Genomic DNA, 21,129 nt, shown 5'->3' on the forward strand with positions numbered 1-21,129 from the left:
AATTTTTGCAAATTTCGGATAATCGGCTTAAAAATTTACAGCGGCAATCTAAAACATACATACAGGTAGTTATGTTTTATGGTTCAAAAATTTATTTCAATGAATTTACTTCACTTTTTTAATTTTTTAATTGATAATAGTTTTGTTTAAATTCCGTTTCGTTTCGTTTCGATATTTGGTTTCGTTTCATTTGGTTTCGTTTCGTTTCGATTGGTTTCGTTTCGTTTCTATTGGTTTCGTTTCGTTTCGTTCGATTTCGTTTCGATTTCGTTTCGCACTTTACAGGCGCCTGGGGGGGGGGGGGGGGGGGGGGGTCCGAGGCATATTTTGTTATTTTTATAATGTTATTTAAAGAAAGAATTTTACGGGGGGGGGGGGGGGGTCCGAACCCCCCGTAACCCCCCTCTAGATCCTTTCAAATAAACTTTCTTCAAGTCCTCAGTGTTCCAATGTTATTGTAATGGGACTTTTTAACACAATTGTTGATGACAATGACAATTTCATGAACTTTATTCTCATAACCGAATTTACAGTGTAGAGAAAATACTTATGTACAGTATGTACAAACTACAATATATATATAATAGATGAGAATCATTGGTACAGTAATGATGAAGGGATAACAGACATAATTTTTTTTTTTTTTTATTTCACACATTCTGCAGACATACAATGCATGATTATGATGCTTTCAATATAATAATTCAGAAGTGCAAAAAAAATTTTTTTGAGAGAGAAAGAGAAAGAGAGAGAGAGAGATAGAGAGAGAGAGAGAGAGAGAGAGAAAATTCAAGTAAAAATTGGATTCCAGATGTTCCAATGAGTATCAAAAATCTCATTTTCACCATTTTTATAAGAAATAAATTTCTGTGTTTCATAAAAGAGCTTTAAAGAGGACATTGCATAAGAAACACTCAACTGTTTCTCGGTACACCTTGCTGTGTAAATATAGTACTTTAACCAAAGAAAAATGTTATTAAGGATATCTTTGTTTTTACCAAGGATGCCTAGAATGAAAGTTTTCTTGGTAAATGTAACCTGAAAATTGATTTTTTCTTCTAAATAATGTTTAAAATGTTCTAAAAAAGATTGAACACATTCACAATCCCACAGTATATGTTCTATAGTTTCATCTTCTCTGTGACAAAAGGTACACATTTTAGAGTTTATTTTTTCAATTTTGAATAGAAAAGAGTTTGTTGCTAAAATTTTGTTAATTATTCTGTATTGGAACCATTGAAGTTTACAGTTTTTTGTTATTATGAAAGGTAGTTTATGGATTAATTTCCATTCCATGTCCTCTATATCTAATAATTCATTCCACCTTCTTTTACCTGTTGTCACAGAGGTATTATTGTTTAAAATATCATAAAAAAACTTTGACTTTTTACATTTCATAACTTTATGTATGTTTTCTCTAATAAGTGGGTTTGCTAATTTTCTTAAAGTTTGGTTTTCACCCAATTTTCTGATGTATGTCTTTACAGCATGGATTATACTTGCATATTCTAAAAAATTGACCTTTACATTCGTATACATATCACAAAACTTATCAAAACTAAGAAAAGTACTACCTTCCTCAATGATATCATTGATGTATCTAATATTATTATCAAATAGTTGTTTATTAAAAAAAGATTTCCCTCCAATATGGATCAAAGGGTTATAAAATAAAGGTGAGTCTGCAGTTGCACCAGACTCTAATATATTATGCAGGTCAACCCATGCCTTAAACACATCTATCCAGAACTTGTTTTTTAATGATTTCAAAAGTATATTAATGTATTCAATACCACATGATGTAAATTTATTTTGATTAAAATTAAGTATGAATTGACTCAACCCCCTGTTTGTAACAATAAGCTGTCTCACCCAGAATAATTTCATGGAGGATATAAATGCTTTGATATTTATCATCTTAAGACCACCTTCTTCATATTTTTGAACAAGAACATCCCTCTTTATTCTGTGAGTTGAGCCATTCCATATAAATGAAAATAACAGACATAATTTAACCAAGAGTGCTAACTCTCTCAAATATAGTATCTAAAAGTTTACAAATATTGGTAAGTTGGTTTATGTTTGTGACATTAAACAGTGTTTCAAATTTTACATTTGGATTTGTTTATGAAATAATTTGGTAAACATATAACCATTGAATTGGATATACATACTTCGGTACATTTAAAAAAGATAGTGAAATTCATCTCCAATATCATTGCAGGCACATAATTTACAATTTCTGTTTTCTCTAGGAATATTAAACCATCTACCTATCTCAATAGGTAATTTACCATTACCAGTTCTAAAATTACAATATTTCTTACATAATTTTGTTGGCAAAATCAAAAAATACTTTCCACAATCTAGTGCTTTTTAAAAATCCTATAACTTTAACCTTATGGAGAATTTTGTACCTCGCTATACCATGATTGCTTAAATTGGTCTGATAAAATATTGTATACTTTAAGATTTTAACCAGAGTATGTTAATTGCATTTTCATATATATATATATATATATATATATATATATATATATATATATATATATATATATATATATATATATATAGGCTATTCAATAAATCCTTTTTTCTTGGTACCGGGGATGAATAAGCACAAAGAATAAGTCCAATGCTCAAACAACTTTTATCTATAGCGCTTTCGCCCTAGCGGGCTCTTCAGTAGATTTAAAAACAAAGTAAACAAGAACATATATATATATATATATATATATATATATATATATATATATATATATATATATATATATACATATATATATATATCCACATTGATTTAAAGTTTTCATAATGGCTTTGCACCATGGGTTATTAAAATTCTTCAATACATTAAAAAGTTTTGCTGACAATTTTGAGTTCTGGAAATTAACTCATTTACCTCAGAAGGAAATCATTCAATACATGTTTATGTTTACAAAATTTTAAATGTAATTTCTCAAGGAGATTAGTGTTATGAAAACCCCAAACTTCGCATCCATATAATAATATTGGTTTGATAAATTTATCGAACATGTCTATTTTACTGCTAGATTATGGGTTCTGCTCTTCCCAATAACACCAAACATTGCTTTTGTAGCTTTGTCAAACAGTTCTTTAACAGTAAGATTAAAAGAGTTGCTTTTACAAAAAGTAACACCCTAGGGCTCGTAACATAAAGGGTACTTAAGTCTAAGACAGTGCTTAAGAAGGACTTATGTACATTCTTTGACTTACGTCCGTAACTAGAAGAGTGCTTAGCTAGGACAATTTACCTAAAACCAAGGCGGCCGGTAGAGGTTGTTTTCATACATTTAGAAGTTTCATTGTTTATTATTTCAATTCAGCATTTGAATACAGTGAATTTACCACAAATTCACGCTAAATCAATATCTTAATGTTCACCAATATAAATGTTTTTATTTAATTGATATAAAGATTAAAAATGGTCGTATAATGAACATTTTCCATATAGTATGCACCTGGGCTGCTGAATATGTTGTCAACACGTAATAGTCAGTAGAGAAGAAGTAACTATATATGTAAATTCGCAAAACTTGAGAAATTAAAAAAGGACATTTGTTTACCCTTTGCGATATTATAGACGACGATTGCCTCATTTCATTACAATGTATATCGACTCCAAGATGAAAGTATACTCAGAGTATGCGAATTGCCGTATTGGTAAGGTAAGATGAATATCAAAAGATTTAAAGAAATCACTACTATTCTATCAAGTTCTAACGGCATCGCCATATTACGCCACAGGCAGCCTTCAAAAACGACTGGTGAATATTCGTCAAAACAAAGAAGTAACAACAATAGACTGAATACATTGCCTAAGATCCATCGCTTTGAGCTTTTTTAAAAAAAAAATAGGTACATGTGTATGTATATTCATGCCAACTTGAATTGTTCTGCACATTTACATCTACCCCCATCTAATATCAAAGGTATCAAGAATACACAAGCTTTTAACTTAAGGCAATGATTTTATTACCAATGCATTCAAATTCGACAAAGGTGATGAAATATTCGTGTTTACTTTTTAACATAAGCATGACTGAGCTAAGACATTGGTAAGTTTGCTTTATGTTACAGTATAAGACATACTTAAGTAGGACTTATGTAGGTCCTAAGATTCCGCCTAAGTCCTACATATGACCCTACTGAAGTCAAAATCTTAGCATGCGTTATGTTACGAGCCCAAGGTATTTAAAGTTGTTAACAATTTCTAATTGGAAACTTCAATAGTAAAATAGTTGCTTTGCTTGCCTCTACCAAATATTACAACTTTAGTTTTTTAGCTCACCTGAGCTGAAAGCTCAAGTGAGCTATTCTGATCACATTTTGTCCGTCTTCCGTCTGTCCGTCTGTCTGTCTGTCCGTCTGTAAACTTTTTACATTTTGAACTTCTTCTCTAAAACCGCTGATCCAATTTCAACCAAATTTGGCACAAAGTATCCTTATGGGAGGGCGAATATAAATTGCAGAAATAAAAGTCCGATCTGTATTCAAAGCGGAGAAAACATTGAAACTGTACAAAAGGGGGGTGCATTTTTAAAAATCTTCTTCTCTAGAACTACTGATTCCAATTCAACGTAGTTTAGCATAAATCATCCTTATGGGAAGGAAAATATAAATTGCAAAAATTAAGGTCTAATTCTGTTTCAAATCTGAGTTATTACGAAAATAATAATAAAGGAAAGGCGTGTTTCAATCGGGTTCGGCATCCGGTAAAATGGGTAGGCAAGACTTGGCCTGGGCAAAACAAAAGATTGGCAGTTATTAATCTTCCAATCTCATTAAAATTTCAGGATATTTGATGGACCAGTATATTTGTATTCGCTGTAAATATTGCTGCAAAATAATGCGTATTTGGAATTGACGATTGCCGGCTTTTATTTTGCCACGGCCCGGGTTTGCATACCCATTTTACCAAAGGCGTGTTCAGCAGAGAGAGCGCCCGCGAACGCTCGCCAAAATTTGTGTTGCGGGTATAGTGGATTTTGGCGAGCGCTCGCGAGCACCCGCTCTGTTGAACAGGCCTCAGGACTCGTATTCCATACTTCTAAAACGAGGTTCTTTGTTTAAAGCAGCCATGACATTATACGAAAAAGGGTCGATCTGACTATGATGAATTTGCTTGTTGTGCAACAGTTCGCGTATGAAGGGAAATTTTTGAAACATGCAAAATATATTAGTGCCGATTTTGTGAAGTAAATTGATGCTAAGTATTTCAATGCGTTGACAGTTTTCACACATGACGTTGGTGTTAGCTTGTTCTGATTTTCGTTACGTTTTCATTATTTATGTTGTAACCTGGGAACTATCGTCTGTATTTCGTGATAAATACGTATCAAATCAAACAGAGACATCGGTAAATCAAACTGTTAACTGTTTACCTGCACAAATTAAGCAAAATCTGATGTATCAAAAAAGTACTGAAATACAATTCATTCTATCGGTAATTCGGCATTATCTTTTGCGTAATGGTAGATTAATGCAATAGGTTTTGTTGAGATGCTCGACATTTTCTCAAGTTTATTCAGTTTAAATAGAGTTTGATATCGCTGACGGAAATATGTAGGTATATACATGTATATATATGATTCATTTCGAAAAAATAAATTGTGTTTTTTATTTGTTATAGTGCATGTTTCTTGTGTTTAATTGTTTACAATTTCTATTTACTAACCATATTTGAGTGTTAAGCTTCGAATTATAAGCAAGATACAGAGATTTGCTCACAATTCTATGTTTGTACACAGATCTTAAAAACTTAAGATTAAAAAAGTAAAAAATTTGTCAATATTTATTAAGAAAATTTTCAAAGTCTGTTCTTCAAGAAACCAACTTTAACAACTTATTGTATTGTAAACTTAATCTTGTTTCGTCATTATTACTCCTACTGTACATGTGATCCTTGACTGTGTTTGTGTACATTTGTATAAACTGATTTTGAACCTCAAATACCAGTGTCTTGAGTGAATAAATGAATATAAAATCTTAGGCCATTCTTTTTTACCATTTTAAATGCTGAATAGAACATACCAAGTTAAAAATCTTAAGCTGAATGTAATAAATTCATGTGAACAAAATATTACTCAAACCTAGGCGAACTGTGAGCTCTGTATCTTGCTTATCATTCTACGATTGACGCTGAAATTTTGGATGAACATTAGAAATTCTATATGAATTAGAGTATGTTAAATACTTGTACAAACAAAATAAAAGAATGATATTCTTTATATGCCTACTCTCTAAGCCCCCTCTTTATACAGTAAATAATGTGAAATCTACATCAATTTTGATAGTTTTTCAGACACAAGTAAATAAAAACGACATCTTTAAAACAGTTTCCATAGTTCTTACACATTTCTGTTGCAGGGATAAAGTAATTATCGCTATTCCTAAGAAAATATCACAGCGAAAAATTATCCTGGTTTGTACGCGAAGTAAATAACAGGCATTTAATTATAATGGAGAAGACAAATAAAATTTTTGAATGTTTTTAATTTGAGGAATTGAGCACATTGAGGTACAATTTTCTTCTTCACATCTATACATGTAGGATTTTTAAAATAAAAAACAATAACTATTATATATATTTTTTAAAATACAATAACTAGTAAGTAGTTGATGAAGAAAATGTACCTATATGCTCTCATATATTTTGATCCCTTTACAAATTGGGGGGGGGGGGGGGGGGGCAGAACGAAAATATAGGGAATTGGAAGTTAACAACTTAACAGTGTACCCCTACCAAATGTTTAGTTTTATTTCTTGCGTTGGATTTTCTTATTCTGGTAAAAAAAAATAGTATTTCCTGAAGGTACAATGTCAAAGATTAAATGTATGCAAAAATAAGTGTAAAATTCGAATACTTTACAATATATATTTTTTGTTATTCTACCGAGGGATCATATGGCACAATATCTTTTGAAAGCCCATTGTTGCTGAGATGAGCTTTGTGGCCCCATGGGCCTCTTGTTTACTGTTAACCTTAAGACGCCACACTTTACAATATCTACAAAAAAAAACCACTGAGTAAATGTTGAAAATCTTCTGGATTTTCTGACAATAAGATGGTATCATCTGCATACCATAAGACAAAAAGATTTAAATAAAGATTAAGATCTTTCTTAATGTTCTCAGACAAGTATGGAACGCCATAGCTGCCTTATGTGCCTATTTCATGTGAAGATGGTGCTTTATTATATGAAGGTGGTGCTTTATCATATGAAGATGGTGCTTTATTATATGAAGATGGTGCTTTTTTATATGAAGATGGTGCTTTATTATATGAAGATGGTGCTTTGTTATATGAAGATGGTGCTTTTTTATGTGATGGTGCTTTTTTATGTGAAGATGGTGCTTTATTATATGAAGATGGTGCTTTTTTATGTGATGATGCTTTTTTATGTGAAGATGGTGCTTTATTATATGATGGTGTTTTTTTTATATGATGGTGCTTTTTAATGTGAAGGTGATCACTCGGAACTCCTCTTATTTTTGAATACTGGGTTAACCATATATGTATTATCTCGAAATATTGAAAGTGAAACAAAAAATTGATGCGATCAAAATCCATTTGATACACTATTGCTAGTTCCTCTTTTTTCTAGCACAATTAGTATATAAGCTATCGAGAAGATCTAGCTGTGTACGACTTTACCCCAACCGAACTTACATCTATTGGCGGATCCAGAGGGGGGGGGGGGGTCCGGGGGTCGGACCCCCCCCCCCCCTCCTTTCTATGGGACATGTGATTTTTTTTGAAAACTTTTAACGCCTATTTAAAGGCAAATTTCTCCATTTATAATATAAATACTGTAGTTATCTCAAATAAATGCTTTTAAAATTGCTTATTTAAAGAATTTAATACAACGTATCGTAATTTTGTTCTTATATGAAAAAACCCAATCGAATTTTTATCGAAATAATGTACATTGTACTCCCCTTCAGCATCCGATGTTTACTACACTGAGTAAACATGTGAAAAATTAAAGAAATACAAAACAATAAAAATAAAGTATTATAATAGATAAGTTTTACTTCGTTTCGTACGAAAAATAGAAAGAAAATTACATGTCCCGCTTGTTTATTGACAAATAATGAATTTTGCACGTATTGATTTTCATCAGTTGGACCCCCCCCCCCTTTTCCAGATAGCTGGATCCGCCTCTGACATCTATTAAGAGACAACTTATATAATGACGGAATATTACAAGAATTAAAGCCTAGTAACGTTATCCTGAAAAGCAGAAAATTGAATTTAATAATTATTTGTGTTTAAGCGAAGGTTATGCCCTAGCAATCTGATTAAAATAAGATCTTTGATCCGCTCTTAATTGGGAGTTGATTTTAATCAACTCTCCTATACAGTTACTCAGACAAACCGAATGTGAAACAGTGTTTGGACCTCATCACAAATCATCGCTGCTGACAAGACTTAGTTCTTGAACATAATTGATAAATTCGATGTAATGTATGCTAAAGCATTGCTTTTCAAGGAAACTTATTTATAAATAGCTTGAAAATAGTCAGATTTTAAATGGTACGAACAATTTAGATATTTTTTGTAGTCGTATGTATTCCTACGCCAGAGTTCAATATAGTCTCGTTCAACTCGACGCTCGGCTTTCTCCGTAAATCTCCGACAAGCAGAGAGTCTCCCTTGCTTGTCGGAGATTTACGGTGTCAGCCGAGCGTTTGGTTGAACGAGACTATAGAGTTCATTATTCCTTGGATCCATACAATTTTCGAGAAATATTTCTATTACTGATACATAGTTTGATTGAATTAATTTTATCTTTAAATATTATTTAAGATGATTCATATGGGGGGTTTCTCGACATTCTTGTCGAAAAAGTCCAAAAATCTGATTTTAAACAGACTGATGCCCTAGGTGATAGGATTTGACTGGAAGATAAAGTAAGGGAAAGTCACAGGGAAAGGTCTACTATACTATAATATAGCTTAAAGAAGGCCCTTTTATAAGTGGTAAAGGCAAAAGTAAAATGTCAAGAAATACTGACAAAATATTGTATTATTCAATTAATCATATTTGTCAATTCAGTTGAGATTAAGTCGTACAGTTCATCTCGTAACATAAATACTTATTATGCTAAAAAAGAGAAACTAGCAATTGTGTATTAAATGGATTTTAACTGTATCAATTTTGTTCTAGTTTCAAAATTTCGAGATAATAAATGTTAAACTCAGTCTTCAAAAATAAAGTTCCGAGTGACCATCTTCCCATTAAAAAGCACCATCACATAAAAAAGCACCATCTTCATATAATAAAGCACCATCTTCATATAACAAAGCACCATCTTCACATAAAAAAGCACCATCTTCATATAATAAAGCACCACCTTCATATAATAAGGCACCATCTTCATATAATAAAGCACCATCTTCATATAATAAAGCACCATCTTCACATGAAATAACCACAGCATAATATAATAAAGCACCATCTACATATAAAATAGCCACATAAGGCAGCTATGGCGTTCCATAGACAAGCGTGACAAACCTCTGACATTGTTTGTATACAAATACTCCTCAAGATCATTTAGATTTAGCGAAAATAAAAAAGGTGATAATTTTTCCCTTGTGTTACTCCAACTGTACATTCGAAAAATTCAGAACTTAATAATCCATTAACCAAACTTTTGACTTTATATCTTTGTACATATTAGTGATAACTTTAAAACATTTTCCATCAATATTGTTCAATAATACATTGTTCCATAAGCCAATATGCCAAACAGAGTCAAATGCTTTCTCAAAATCTATAAAAGCACAATATAATTTCATCTTATGCAATTTGAAGAGCTCGATAAGAGCGTACAGTGAAAAAATATGATCTTTAGTACTATCGGGGTATGACCTCTACGAAAACCTGCTTGGTTATCTAAAATGAGCAAAACACTATCAGCATATCATTAATGATAGCAGTGCTTAATTTTCCAAGACAACTCAGAGGTGTAATTGGTCTATAATTTGAGGTTATGTACTATCCCTTTTATTCTTATAAACAGGTATAATGTTACCACTAACCCACCGTGTGGGTATAACACCGGAATAAAATATTTTGTTAAACAATACAGTATATAAATTCAACATACAATCTTGGGTACTTTGATATATTCATTATAAATTCTATCATCACCACAGGCTTTGTTATTTTTCAACATATTGATACCCTTAAATATTTCTTCGTGAGTTATTGGTTGGTTAATATCATTATTAAGATTCATATCAGATAACATATTAAGTTCATCAAGAGAAAATACATTGTAATTTGACTCTTCTTGTTCATTATAACCAAGAGACGTGCGTAATCATGGCCATCGGTCTTATAACAAACAAATCATACACGATGTTTTTAATGTTTCCTTTGATTCATTATTACCCTATGTAAATAAACAATTGGGTCTCTACAACATTCGCACCTACTCTGTCCCTTTGAAAGAGTTAAACAATCTTCTTGAAAAAGTCGAGGAAAAGCAGGTTTTTGATTTTTCTACACCGGAATACAGACTCTGATCCATGATAATGGATATTGCTCATCATCAGCTTTTTAAACCTACACAAACAGATAATACTGATCATGCACCACGTTTTTTTTTCAAACTGCAGTATGCCAACAAGGGAATTGATGCCGTTAATATAAGTAATATTCTTATTCACAAAGAAGTTCAGTCCTGCATTCCGCCATATTTCAAGATAAGGTCAAACCCTTGTACTTCCTACAATTGTACTTCAACAATTGCTTCCAAACTCTTCAATTACAAACAAACTCTACAAGACCTTAATATCGAACATCTGAAAGATAATCCTCCAACGTGTTCATATTCTTTTTCACCCTACAACTATAGTCCTGCCGGACACGTCATTTCTGGTGATGTTAATTAAGTTAACAACGAAGACCTAAGATCACTTATTATGAAAGGACCAAATAGGAAGCCTAGATCCTTCACATGGCGTCGTAATTTTATACATATCACGAAGTCTGTAGAAGATTACGCCAAGCGATGGGGAAAATCTGAAAAAAAAAAGACCTTGATACCTTGTCAGAGTGGGTTAAAAGAATCAGATGTATATTAAAATCTCCTATTAATTGACCTAGAGGTCAAATAAAAACCATCTATCCTTCTGTTTTCAATAAAACAGAAGAGAGAAAAGAACTCGATAGATTGCACGATCTGTATGTACTGGTCCCTGCTGATCAGGCAAGTAACAACATTGTCTTTGTTTGTAAGACACATTATATTAATTGCATTTGCAAAGAACTAGGTTTCAATTCTACACGTGGTAATCCTACTTACAGCCATAGCAGCCTTTCCAAGCAGGAAATACTTCAAAATCATAAATCAGATTTGGGTATTTTTAATATCCCCAATAAACAAAATGAATTTGATTTACCTTATTTGTACTGGATACTAAAGCTTCACAAAAGTCCTTACAAACAGAGATATATAGCAGGTTCGAGTAAATGTTCTACCAACCGCCAAGGAGAAACTTCATTGTTGTACTGTACAACAATATACTCTAGAAGCGGTATGAATCAGATGTGGATACTAAAAAACTCCAAAGAATTATTAGAAACTTTGAGGTCACAAAATCTTACCAAAATCAATAACATCAAAACGTACGATTTTTCAACGCTTTATGCAACCATTCCCGATGACAAATTAAAATCTAGGCTGTTTGATATCATCGACAGTTGTTTCTTCAATAAAAATGCCAGTCGTAAAAATGCTTACCTCGGCATTAAAAATCTTAAAAGTTATTTTGTTAAAAACCATTCTGATTGCACACAATTACTCTGAAGTTGACATTAAAAATATGCTTGAGTTTCTGACAGACAACATCTACATAGTTTTTCGAAATCAAGTCCTCCAACAGTCTGTTGGAATTCCCATGGGTACCAACTGTGCCCCATTGTTAGCAGACCATTTTTGTATTCATATGAAGCAGAATTTATTCAAAAACTTGCACGTGAAAAAAATAAATCACTCGCTGTGGCCTTCAACTCAACATTCAGGTATATCGACGACGCATTATCAATTAACAATTGTTATTTCCATACTTATTACGTCGATTCGATATATCCCACTGAACTTGAAATAAAAGATACCACAGAGTCTGCGTCATCTGTTTCATATTTGGATATTTTACTGGAAATGGACATTGATGGTAACCTAACAACAAAACTTTATGATAAACGCGATGACTTCAATTTTTATATAGTCAACTTTCCTTACTTTGTAGCAATATACATGTACCTTCATCACCTGCATGTGGTGTTTTTGTCTCTCAGTTAATTCGATACACAAGAGCATGCTCTTTGTATGAACAGTTTCTAAGGCGAGGCAAGCTACTGACAAACAAATTGATAAAACAGGGCTTTCAACAGTCTCGTTTGAAGTCATCTTTTCGTTATTTCTATGGTCGATACAACGACCTTGTCAGCAAATACAATCTTCCACTTGGCTGCATACTGACTTACGTTTTTCATACTAATTGTTAAACCATAATTAATCGCCTAATTGTCTACGGACTTTTCCGTTTTTCTCGATTATGACAAAGAGCACACGGCGGGTGTGACAGGTCAACAGAAGATGCTTACTCCTCCTAGGCACCTGATCCTGTCTCTTTCTTTTTAGAGGTCCGTGTTGCTCTGCTTTGAATTTGTGTTTCGTTTTATGGATTTTTGAGATGTTTGACAGTTTATTATTTCATTAAAATTGATGTTAAAACATAATGGTGCTAAGTAACTCTATATACTCAGTATGCGCTATATATCTGTGAACATACAGGTACATACAAATATGTATAGATCCTTTTACTCTCAACAAGAAATTTCTGGAGAAGGTAAAAAATATTGTTGTTTTCACTTTCAGATAAATTAGCGTTACCATATAACAATAATTTAACATTAAGAAAATATGTAAATGTCAGGATTGTATTGATCCTAACTCTGGGATATGTATTACAGTGTAATAAAAATGGTCAGTACTTTCAACTTCGCTGCAAATACAAAGAGACGAGTTGATAAATTTTCTTTGAAACAAATGAAGATTAAGACCACTACATTCTAGTCTTAGTCTGGAGTGAAGAGTTAGGCCTATTCTGGTACCTAAATAAAAATAATTTAGAATTTTAATCCTACTGGTATGTAAGTATGTCTTAAAGCAATGGAATGAATGATTTGATTGCACATTTTGGAGTAAAGGGGGGGGGGGGGGGCTCTCCATCATTTTTTCTCGCAGCAAACGTAAAAAAATGGCATTATCGAGGAGTTGCCCCCCTTTTTGGGAGCATGTAAAAACTGCAAGTGAATATTAGGAAATTAAAGTGAAAATAGGTAAACGCATACTTATTTCCCTCCCCCATTGAATTTTTAATTCCTTTATCTTTTACTTTTTTTTTGTTTGCATTGTAAAGATTTTTTTGATGAGTTTGCCCCCTCCTACTTTCAAAATCGATTTTACCTACCTGATGACAATGCTTCTAATTAGCACAGTTACATTTTTATAGTACCCTTATCATCGAGAGGGACGCCGAAAAAAGAGCTACACAGAAATAATCATTAACATTTTATTGATTATATTTTGTGTGTATAGTATTTTTTGATTTACTTATTAGATTAATTTTCTTTTTATGTTCTTTTAATTATATGGCATTTTCTACAATAAAATAAGTTTGCTGTTAATAAATTGTTAAATCTTAAAATCATACATAAGAGGACAGTCATCTTTAAGAATATCATGCAAAATCTACATATGGGCGTATAACAATACAATGTAGTTAAAGTACTGTAAATCCTTAAAAAAACTTATAATAATGATTGATTTTTTTTATTTTCATAAATTAACAGGCACGTAGCATAATTTTTTAAGACAGCACTAGCCTAGTGAGAATCAGATCTACCAAATATGTTATAATATAGGGAGGGATTGCATGGCCTGATCTAAAACAGAACTATTTGATATACTATATAGTAAGCAGGCCAGGATTACAAAATTAGACCTTTATGATTTGCTACACTTGTATAACGTAGTTTCTGTTTCATTCCGGGTTTTAGCTCAAATTCTATCGGATTGGATTTCTCATTATTAGTATTTTTTTTATAATTCCTCTTCTGATAGATTTTTCTATTTAATATGAAATATTCGACCATATAGGTTTTTTTTTTGTTTTGTTTAAAGATGACTGAGTTTAAAAGGGTCATCATGTATGTTTTGTTTGTGAATATGATTTTTTGTCTTTCATTATCTAGTGAAACATACAAAAAAGTATATGCATGTACATTGTACGCCAAATATTTTTTTCGGAAAAAAAGGTTGCGTTGTGGTTTTAAATTTATACTGACTTTCGGAAGACTTCTAACATTTGTGTAAATGTTCGAGATGAAACGAAGGATGTCGCGAAGAAAAACAAATATGGCCGCTATATGAAGAGTCTGTTAAATGTACATCAAATTTACGTTATATTGAATTATTGCGGACGGTTAGGTGACATCACAAGTCTATAACATTTAAGAAGAACAATTTTGTTTAATTGGAAATGTTTTCTAGAGCTCATCTCCTAATAGAGAAGGAATACAAAAAGCTTCTTGATGATCAACCATGGGTAACGTTAAAGTCACTTAATTAACATCTTATGTTTCAATGATTTAAAGCTGTTCACATGTTTTAACAATGTAAAATATTTAAAATTTTCGAAAAATACTGTTTCTGTTTTAGTTTTAATCGATGGTGAGATATTTTATTAATATTATAATTATATTGAATCATGTTTGCTTATAAGTGTATGTATATATTTTCTAGGGTATAGAAGCCATTCCCCTGCAAGAGGACAGTATTTTTGAATGGGTGGCTAAAGTTAAGGGATTGAAAGATACATTATGGGATGGTAATATATTGTATTTTTCTAGATATTGTTAATGTGATTTAGTATTTCTATATAAAAAAATCTCAAAAGCCATAATTTTTTGATGTATCATATATTGTTGTGAATTGATTTTGACCCCTTTCTTTGCAGGTGGAATCTTTAGACTGTACATTAAGTTTGATGAACATTACAATATACGGCCCCCAGAAGTTTGTTTTCACACGATTCCTTTTCATCCTAATGGTATGTAATTCAACAAAATAATTATATGTAAATGTACATGTCTTGTTTTGAAAACACCAAATTTAGTATGATATTGTCAGACCAAACAAATTTTCCTTTATGTCAGATTCTAGCTGTTAAAGCTGCTTGGTCCGATTTTATATCAAATTTTATGCACGCTTTTAAACGATGGCTATGCTTAGTATATGTATAATAATAGACATTGCAGTAGTTTTACCCGTCAATTATGTCAAATTTCAATGAAGAAAAATACGTACAAAATTTGCTAACAAAACAAAACGACATTAAAAGGTACCGCGTTATTTCGCCTCATGTTAAATTTCACCCCTGACGACGAGACGAATATGGTTGTATTAGGAATTTGACATCGCTTTAAAGAAAGGTCGAAATGATCAGACAAATTACAAATATACATGTGTACGTTTTGTTAGCCAATATTTCTAAAGTTGACTTTCTTTAAAATTGATGCATAGCATACGGGTTGAATAACCCCAATCGTTCGGGGGACGAAACCATGCGGTTTCCTTTCCTAAACATTCCCGTGATGCATTTTGGTTTGTTTTTTCGTTTGCCCAAAGAGAAATTATTTTTATTTACTTTGAATATTTCTAACTTAGAAAGGAGACTGATTCTGCTTGTGTAAATAGGAGAAAGTCCATAACTTTCTAAGATAAATGATTTGTATGAAAAAAAATTTGATACTGTAATTACAAAAAAATCGGACCAAGCAGCTTTAATTATGTTCTGATTTTTAAATATTGTAAATTGCAATAAAAAAGTTAACAATTTAATTATCATGGATCATATTCCACATGTCAGCAATTTGATAGCAAAATGCAGATACGTGAGGATTTTAGATATAGAGGTTAATAAACATTGAAAAAGGTGGCTAAGCTCACTTTAACATATGGGCATAATGTTTTAGATATTGTAAATATTGAAGTTCAGTGTGAGAACAGTCTGTAACTAGCATCCTTAATTCTGTTTACTGGTATATTTCTTTTGTACTTTTATTCCCTATCTTTGCCATGTGGAATTTTTTAAAATAATAAACATACATATGATAAGCTCAAGATCACAAAACTGTACAGGAGCCACAAAAATACTGGAATTTTTGGGGGAAAACTGTACACTGACAATCAAAAGAAATCACTTAATTCTCTTATTTCAAAACCTACAAATGTTTATTGTAGCAAATGTGTTATGATTGAATATGTAATATAATTTAATATCAATGTAATATTTTATTTTTTCACTGAATTTCTAGTCCATTCTATTTTTACAGTTGAAATGATAACAGGAAGACCTTGTATAGACTTCTTAGATGATTTTTCAAAATGGAAAGAAGGCTACTCATTATCTTTTATCCTTGTAACAATACAGGTAAATACATTTGGAATAAAATTTTTAAAAAATATCATTTAATACACATAACAAATTGACAAAAGAAGTTTCCATGCATGCATGTTTATTTGTAAGACCAAAATTACTCTTTATCAAAACTAAATAAGCTTCAAAGTGTCAAATTATTAGATAGTTGAAGGTTTACCGTTTACACATTTATTGTAGCATTTACTGTCAAATCCAAACCTAGACAGCCCTGTCAATCAGGAGGCTGCTGAGATGCTGATACACTCTCCCAAAGCTTATAAACAAATGGTGCTTGATTGTGTCACAGCCAGTCAGAGGGTGGAAGGTACAAAGTTTGATCTATTGTTTTAAATCTCTTATTCACATATCATCTTATTTCACTACATCTTGTAAAAACTTCTAAGAATATTTTAACTGTTATCATGTTAGGGCAAACCTACTGTGGAATCATTTGAATTTGTGAACTGCAGTTTCCTTGGGTTGCTTATATTTTATCAGGACTGTAGGGACCTAAATGCCTCTGATTCATCTGAATAAGTATTTATTGGCATGTATATGTATTTGTTTTCCCTTGGACTGAAATGTAACACTTTCATTGGTTTAAACATAGCACATGATTGCCTCATATATCTCTATATTTGTTCAGTGAGAAATAATATTAGGCAATATGGTCGTCATTGGCCGACGCTTCACTTACTCATTTCGACATTTCATAGTATTTAATACATAAACCGCATGCTGTTAGTTCTTAAGTATTTGGAGTAGTTGCCCTTTGAAATTCTGTAAAATTAGAGTAGTTGCCCTTAGAATATTGACGTCACATTGTTTTGTCTGGAGCAGAACAAAATGGCAGTGTAGAAATTTGCTCAAATCTCTGCCGCGGACACTAACTCATTAGGTTAGTTACTGACTCACTAGGGAACTATATTGGGTTGATCAATCTCATAGACGGCTGGGCTTCGCCTCGCCATCTATGAGATTGATCAACCCATTATATTTCTGTAGTGAGTCAGTAACTAACCTAATAAGTAATAGTATTGACATTAGTCAATAAAATATGTTCAACTCATATGTATTTATAGGAATAATTTTAAAACATACAGTGTTAGTTTCCCTAATCATTGAGGATTTAAATATGAGGGTGAGGAGTATTTATAAAGACTAAGCCCCATGAATTCTAAGGATTCCACAGTCATTAAGGAATTCTATAATGATTTCACAGTCTAGATTTAATAATTAATCCTAATGATTTCAGTCTTTGTTTATTAAATGTATTCATAGCTGGAGTTACTCCTCATCAAGACCTTGAGTCTCGGGTTCGATTTGCCACCCCTGACAGGAATAGGAAACAATACACAGGAACTGCTAAGACAGCTAACCCCCCTGTCACCCGTCTGTCATTTGATGACTATTTCATGACATGGAGTGGAATTGCTACATCTAAACCTACCATAGAGACCCCAAATCCACGTAAGCGCAAAATATGCAATAAAAATGTCAGCTTTATATGACATTAAAAATGTTTTATTTGAGGACAAAGGATACTAAAAAATGTAATTTAAAAATATAAAAAAAACAGACTTTCGTATTTACAAACACTTCTTTATCAATGAAATCACCCACTAAAATGATTGCTGTCTTTGCATTCTTCTTGCGTACTTTTTGTTCTATACTACATGTAAGTTTCAGTGCTTAAACAGGAAAAGTTTTCAAATGCCCTAATTTAAATATGAATTAACTTAAATTTAGCCTTTGAAAAAATCCATTTGAATTTAAATACAAAAAAATTCAAGATGAAATAATTTAAATCCACTTTCACTGGATTAAGCATATCCTTAGATGTTCTTACAATTGACAAAAAGAAGTCTCTTTTAATTGACACGTTTTTGGTTATATTTTACTCATTCTTCTAAAAATAAACATTCTAAATGTTTTTGATAGTATTAGAGGCAATCAAAGATAAACCTGGATTACAGAGAGCCCATTTAGGAATTCCACAAGAAGAAATCCAAGATCAAATGAAGAGACAGCTTGAGGAGTAAGAATGTGATTGATTTCTAAAAACTAGCAGAATTTTTTCTTTAATGATGAACAATACTTATTGGTACACTACTCTTGATTTTGAATTACTGAAAAATAAAAATATGTCTATTAATAAGTTAAGTAGTTGTGTGTGTAATGATAATACATTTTGTTTTAAATACATGTACCGGTATCTCAAATGATTGTGAATACATGTAACCATAAATTGTAAATATATTGTAAAGTTAAGTTGTAGATTGTATATAAATTCTTAATTTTTCATTTACAGACATAATGCACTTATGTATGGAAACTTCAAAATGAAAGCTGATGTTGAAGAAGAAAAGGCCGCAAAACTTGCAAAATTAAACAGAATGAAAAAAATCTACTTACCACCCAGATTGTCTCCAAGTAAGTTCACATTCAATTTAAGCTGCAGAACTGTAGCTCTAAGGGAAAATTTGAGTGGACAGGCAGTAAAGCTAAAGTAGCGAATAAGCATCACAAGTTTCCTTCTAGGCATTAAGCAGGCAAACTAAGTGTATTGATAGGAGGAGTAAGAGGAGAAACTTGGTAGGAAATTAGCTAGGACACAATGTGTAGATGTTCATAATACTGGTTCATGTACCTGAAAATTCTGGTTCTCTTGTTGTTATAGACAAAAATATAGATATGCATATTAGCTGAAAGTTTTAATTTGATGAGTTTTTGAAAGTTCTGCCACTTTATTAATTGTTTCGTGTATCTAATGCACACCGTGTCATTCATTATAATGTGGGGTAGTTGAGCTTGCCCACTTTTTCTTTCATTTTATATAAGCAATGGAAAAGCAATTACTTTAACCACCCTGCTGGCAAGGAGCGCATTTGATTTTCCGAAAAAATTACACCATGTACACTTTTGTAAATCAGGTGCAGTACAGGGTGTAGCATTTATGTGTAACTGGGTGTACACTTTTCTACACAAAATCAGGGGCATGTGTTGTTGGGTGTAGCACTGGAACCAATATGGCGGACAAAAGTTATGATTGGAAACTTGACAAATGATTTGAAGTAATAAAACGGATTAGAAGTTGCAAATAAGGTATCTTTTATATGAAAGCCATTAAATTTGAAATATGTTTATTTAATTGCATTTACATCAGAAAAAAAAGCCTTGGATTGTTGCGGAACATCTCTGTTAAAACTGCATCCTGTCTTGCCATATTTATTTTAACTTCCCTACATCATCTCTCCTTCACTCAGTTCACACAATTTCTCCCAGTTTCCAGAAGGGTCATCTCAAAACTTATTAATTTTACTTATGGATCCAATGGGAATATGTTAAACACACCAAATTTCTTTATATTCATATTTTTTTTTTTGTATTTCTGGCCTAAGAATTCTTTCTTCTCCAATTATGTTATATGCATGAGCTTTGAATTATGTATAAGACTGCCTTGAATGGACAAATTGGTCCATCTACATTCTTCAGATTAGTGCATAGCTTAAACTGCCAGAAAACAATAGGGTCATAAAAGCCATTTTAGTTTTCATAAAGGCACAATTTCTAGTGCATTTCTAGCTTATGAATGGGTAACGTTTGTTTTGTTATGCCCCCACTCTGAAGGAGAGGGGAGCATACTGGTGGTTTTTTTTTTTTAAGTAAAAACACAATACCAAAGAAATCCAGCTAACCCTCTAAACCAGCAAATGAGTCTGGTTTGGCAGGTGCCCAATTAGGAAAATTAAATAACTATTAAATTCTTATACTTTGAAGTATTAAACACAGAAATACTTCCTACATTATGTTTGAAATGGAAATATTAACCTCTTAATGTGAGATCACAATCATCACATAGTGAATACATAAGCAATACCACTCTAATATGTGTTACATCCCTCTGCTCTTAATTGGCTCGATCTCTTATCTCTATGTGCAATTGAAATTTGCAGTATATGTAAAATGTGTACATTTTTTTTGAAAAATGGAATTACATAAGTAACTGATTGATCATTTTTTTCTTGTATTAAATGTTTGAAATGTTCAATATGTTCTTGTACCTCTTTCTGATTGTAGCATATAGCTATCATGCCTTAATCTGGATGACTTGACTATATGAAAATGAATTATATAAATCTTTATTGCTCTTATTTATCAGTTCCATCGATACAACCTCCCCCGACCAAGGAGAGGAAGGGGGAACCGTGGGAGGATGAAGTGGATAATCTGGTTGAGTGGTCAGCAAAGCTGGATGCTGATGAAATCGATGAAGTGTGACCGAGGAATGGAGGAGCATCGAACTGAGTGACAATGAAAAGGACAAATAGACTGATATTTTATTTGCAGACAAAGATAATGGATTTTTAAATATATTTTCTCTGAAGATAATGTTTATAGCTATCTTTTATATTGCTATTTGTTTTTATGCATTCCATGAAAAATTAATAAAGCATAATTTACCAAATATATACATTTAAAATTTATAAATGGTGATGGAACAAAAATGAAGTTTAAAAGCTTCATTTCCTGTATAAATATGAAGAGCAGGGTTTGCTGGTACATGAACAAGTGTTTGGATTTGTTGTCTCTGGGAACGTA

The 21,129-nt window shown here is 31.9% G+C and overlaps 1 protein-coding gene across 1 annotated transcript; it reads left to right on the top strand.

Annotated features, from left to right (window-relative positions):
• The first annotated feature begins 14,428 nt into the window (after positions 1-14,428).
• LOC128168226 (ubiquitin-conjugating enzyme E2 U-like) lies at positions 14,429-20,995 on the top strand. Its single transcript, XM_052834413.1, has 9 exons — positions 14,429-14,652; positions 14,850-14,934; positions 15,064-15,156; positions 16,442-16,539; positions 16,726-16,852; positions 17,809-17,997; positions 18,469-18,565; positions 18,839-18,960; positions 20,690-20,995. Exons 1-9 carry the CDS (start codon positions 14,587-14,589, stop codon positions 20,806-20,808), a joined length of 996 nt encoding a protein of 331 aa, XP_052690373.1. The 5' UTR covers positions 14,429-14,586; the 3' UTR covers positions 20,809-20,995.
• Positions 20,996-21,129: the final 134 nt, after the last annotated feature.

This window comes from Crassostrea angulata, chromosome 10 (genome assembly GCF_025612915.1).
Source record: "Crassostrea angulata isolate pt1a10 chromosome 10, ASM2561291v2, whole genome shotgun sequence".
Lineage (NCBI taxonomy): Eukaryota > Metazoa > Mollusca > Bivalvia > Ostreida > Ostreidae > Magallana > Magallana angulata.

Excerpts from the sequence above, each read along its gene's own strand:
- LOC128168226 (XM_052834413.1), top strand. The coding sequence starts at position 14,587 with ATGTTTTCTAGAGCTCATCTCCTAATAGAGAAGGAATACAAAAAGCTT. Across the intron at positions 14,653-14,849 it reads TTCTTGATGATCAACCATGG|GGTATAGAAGCCATTCCCCT; the intron begins GTAACGTTAAAG and ends TATATTTTCTAG. Across the intron at positions 14,935-15,063 it reads GAAAGATACATTATGGGATG|GTGGAATCTTTAGACTGTAC; the intron begins GTAATATATTGT and ends CTTTCTTTGCAG.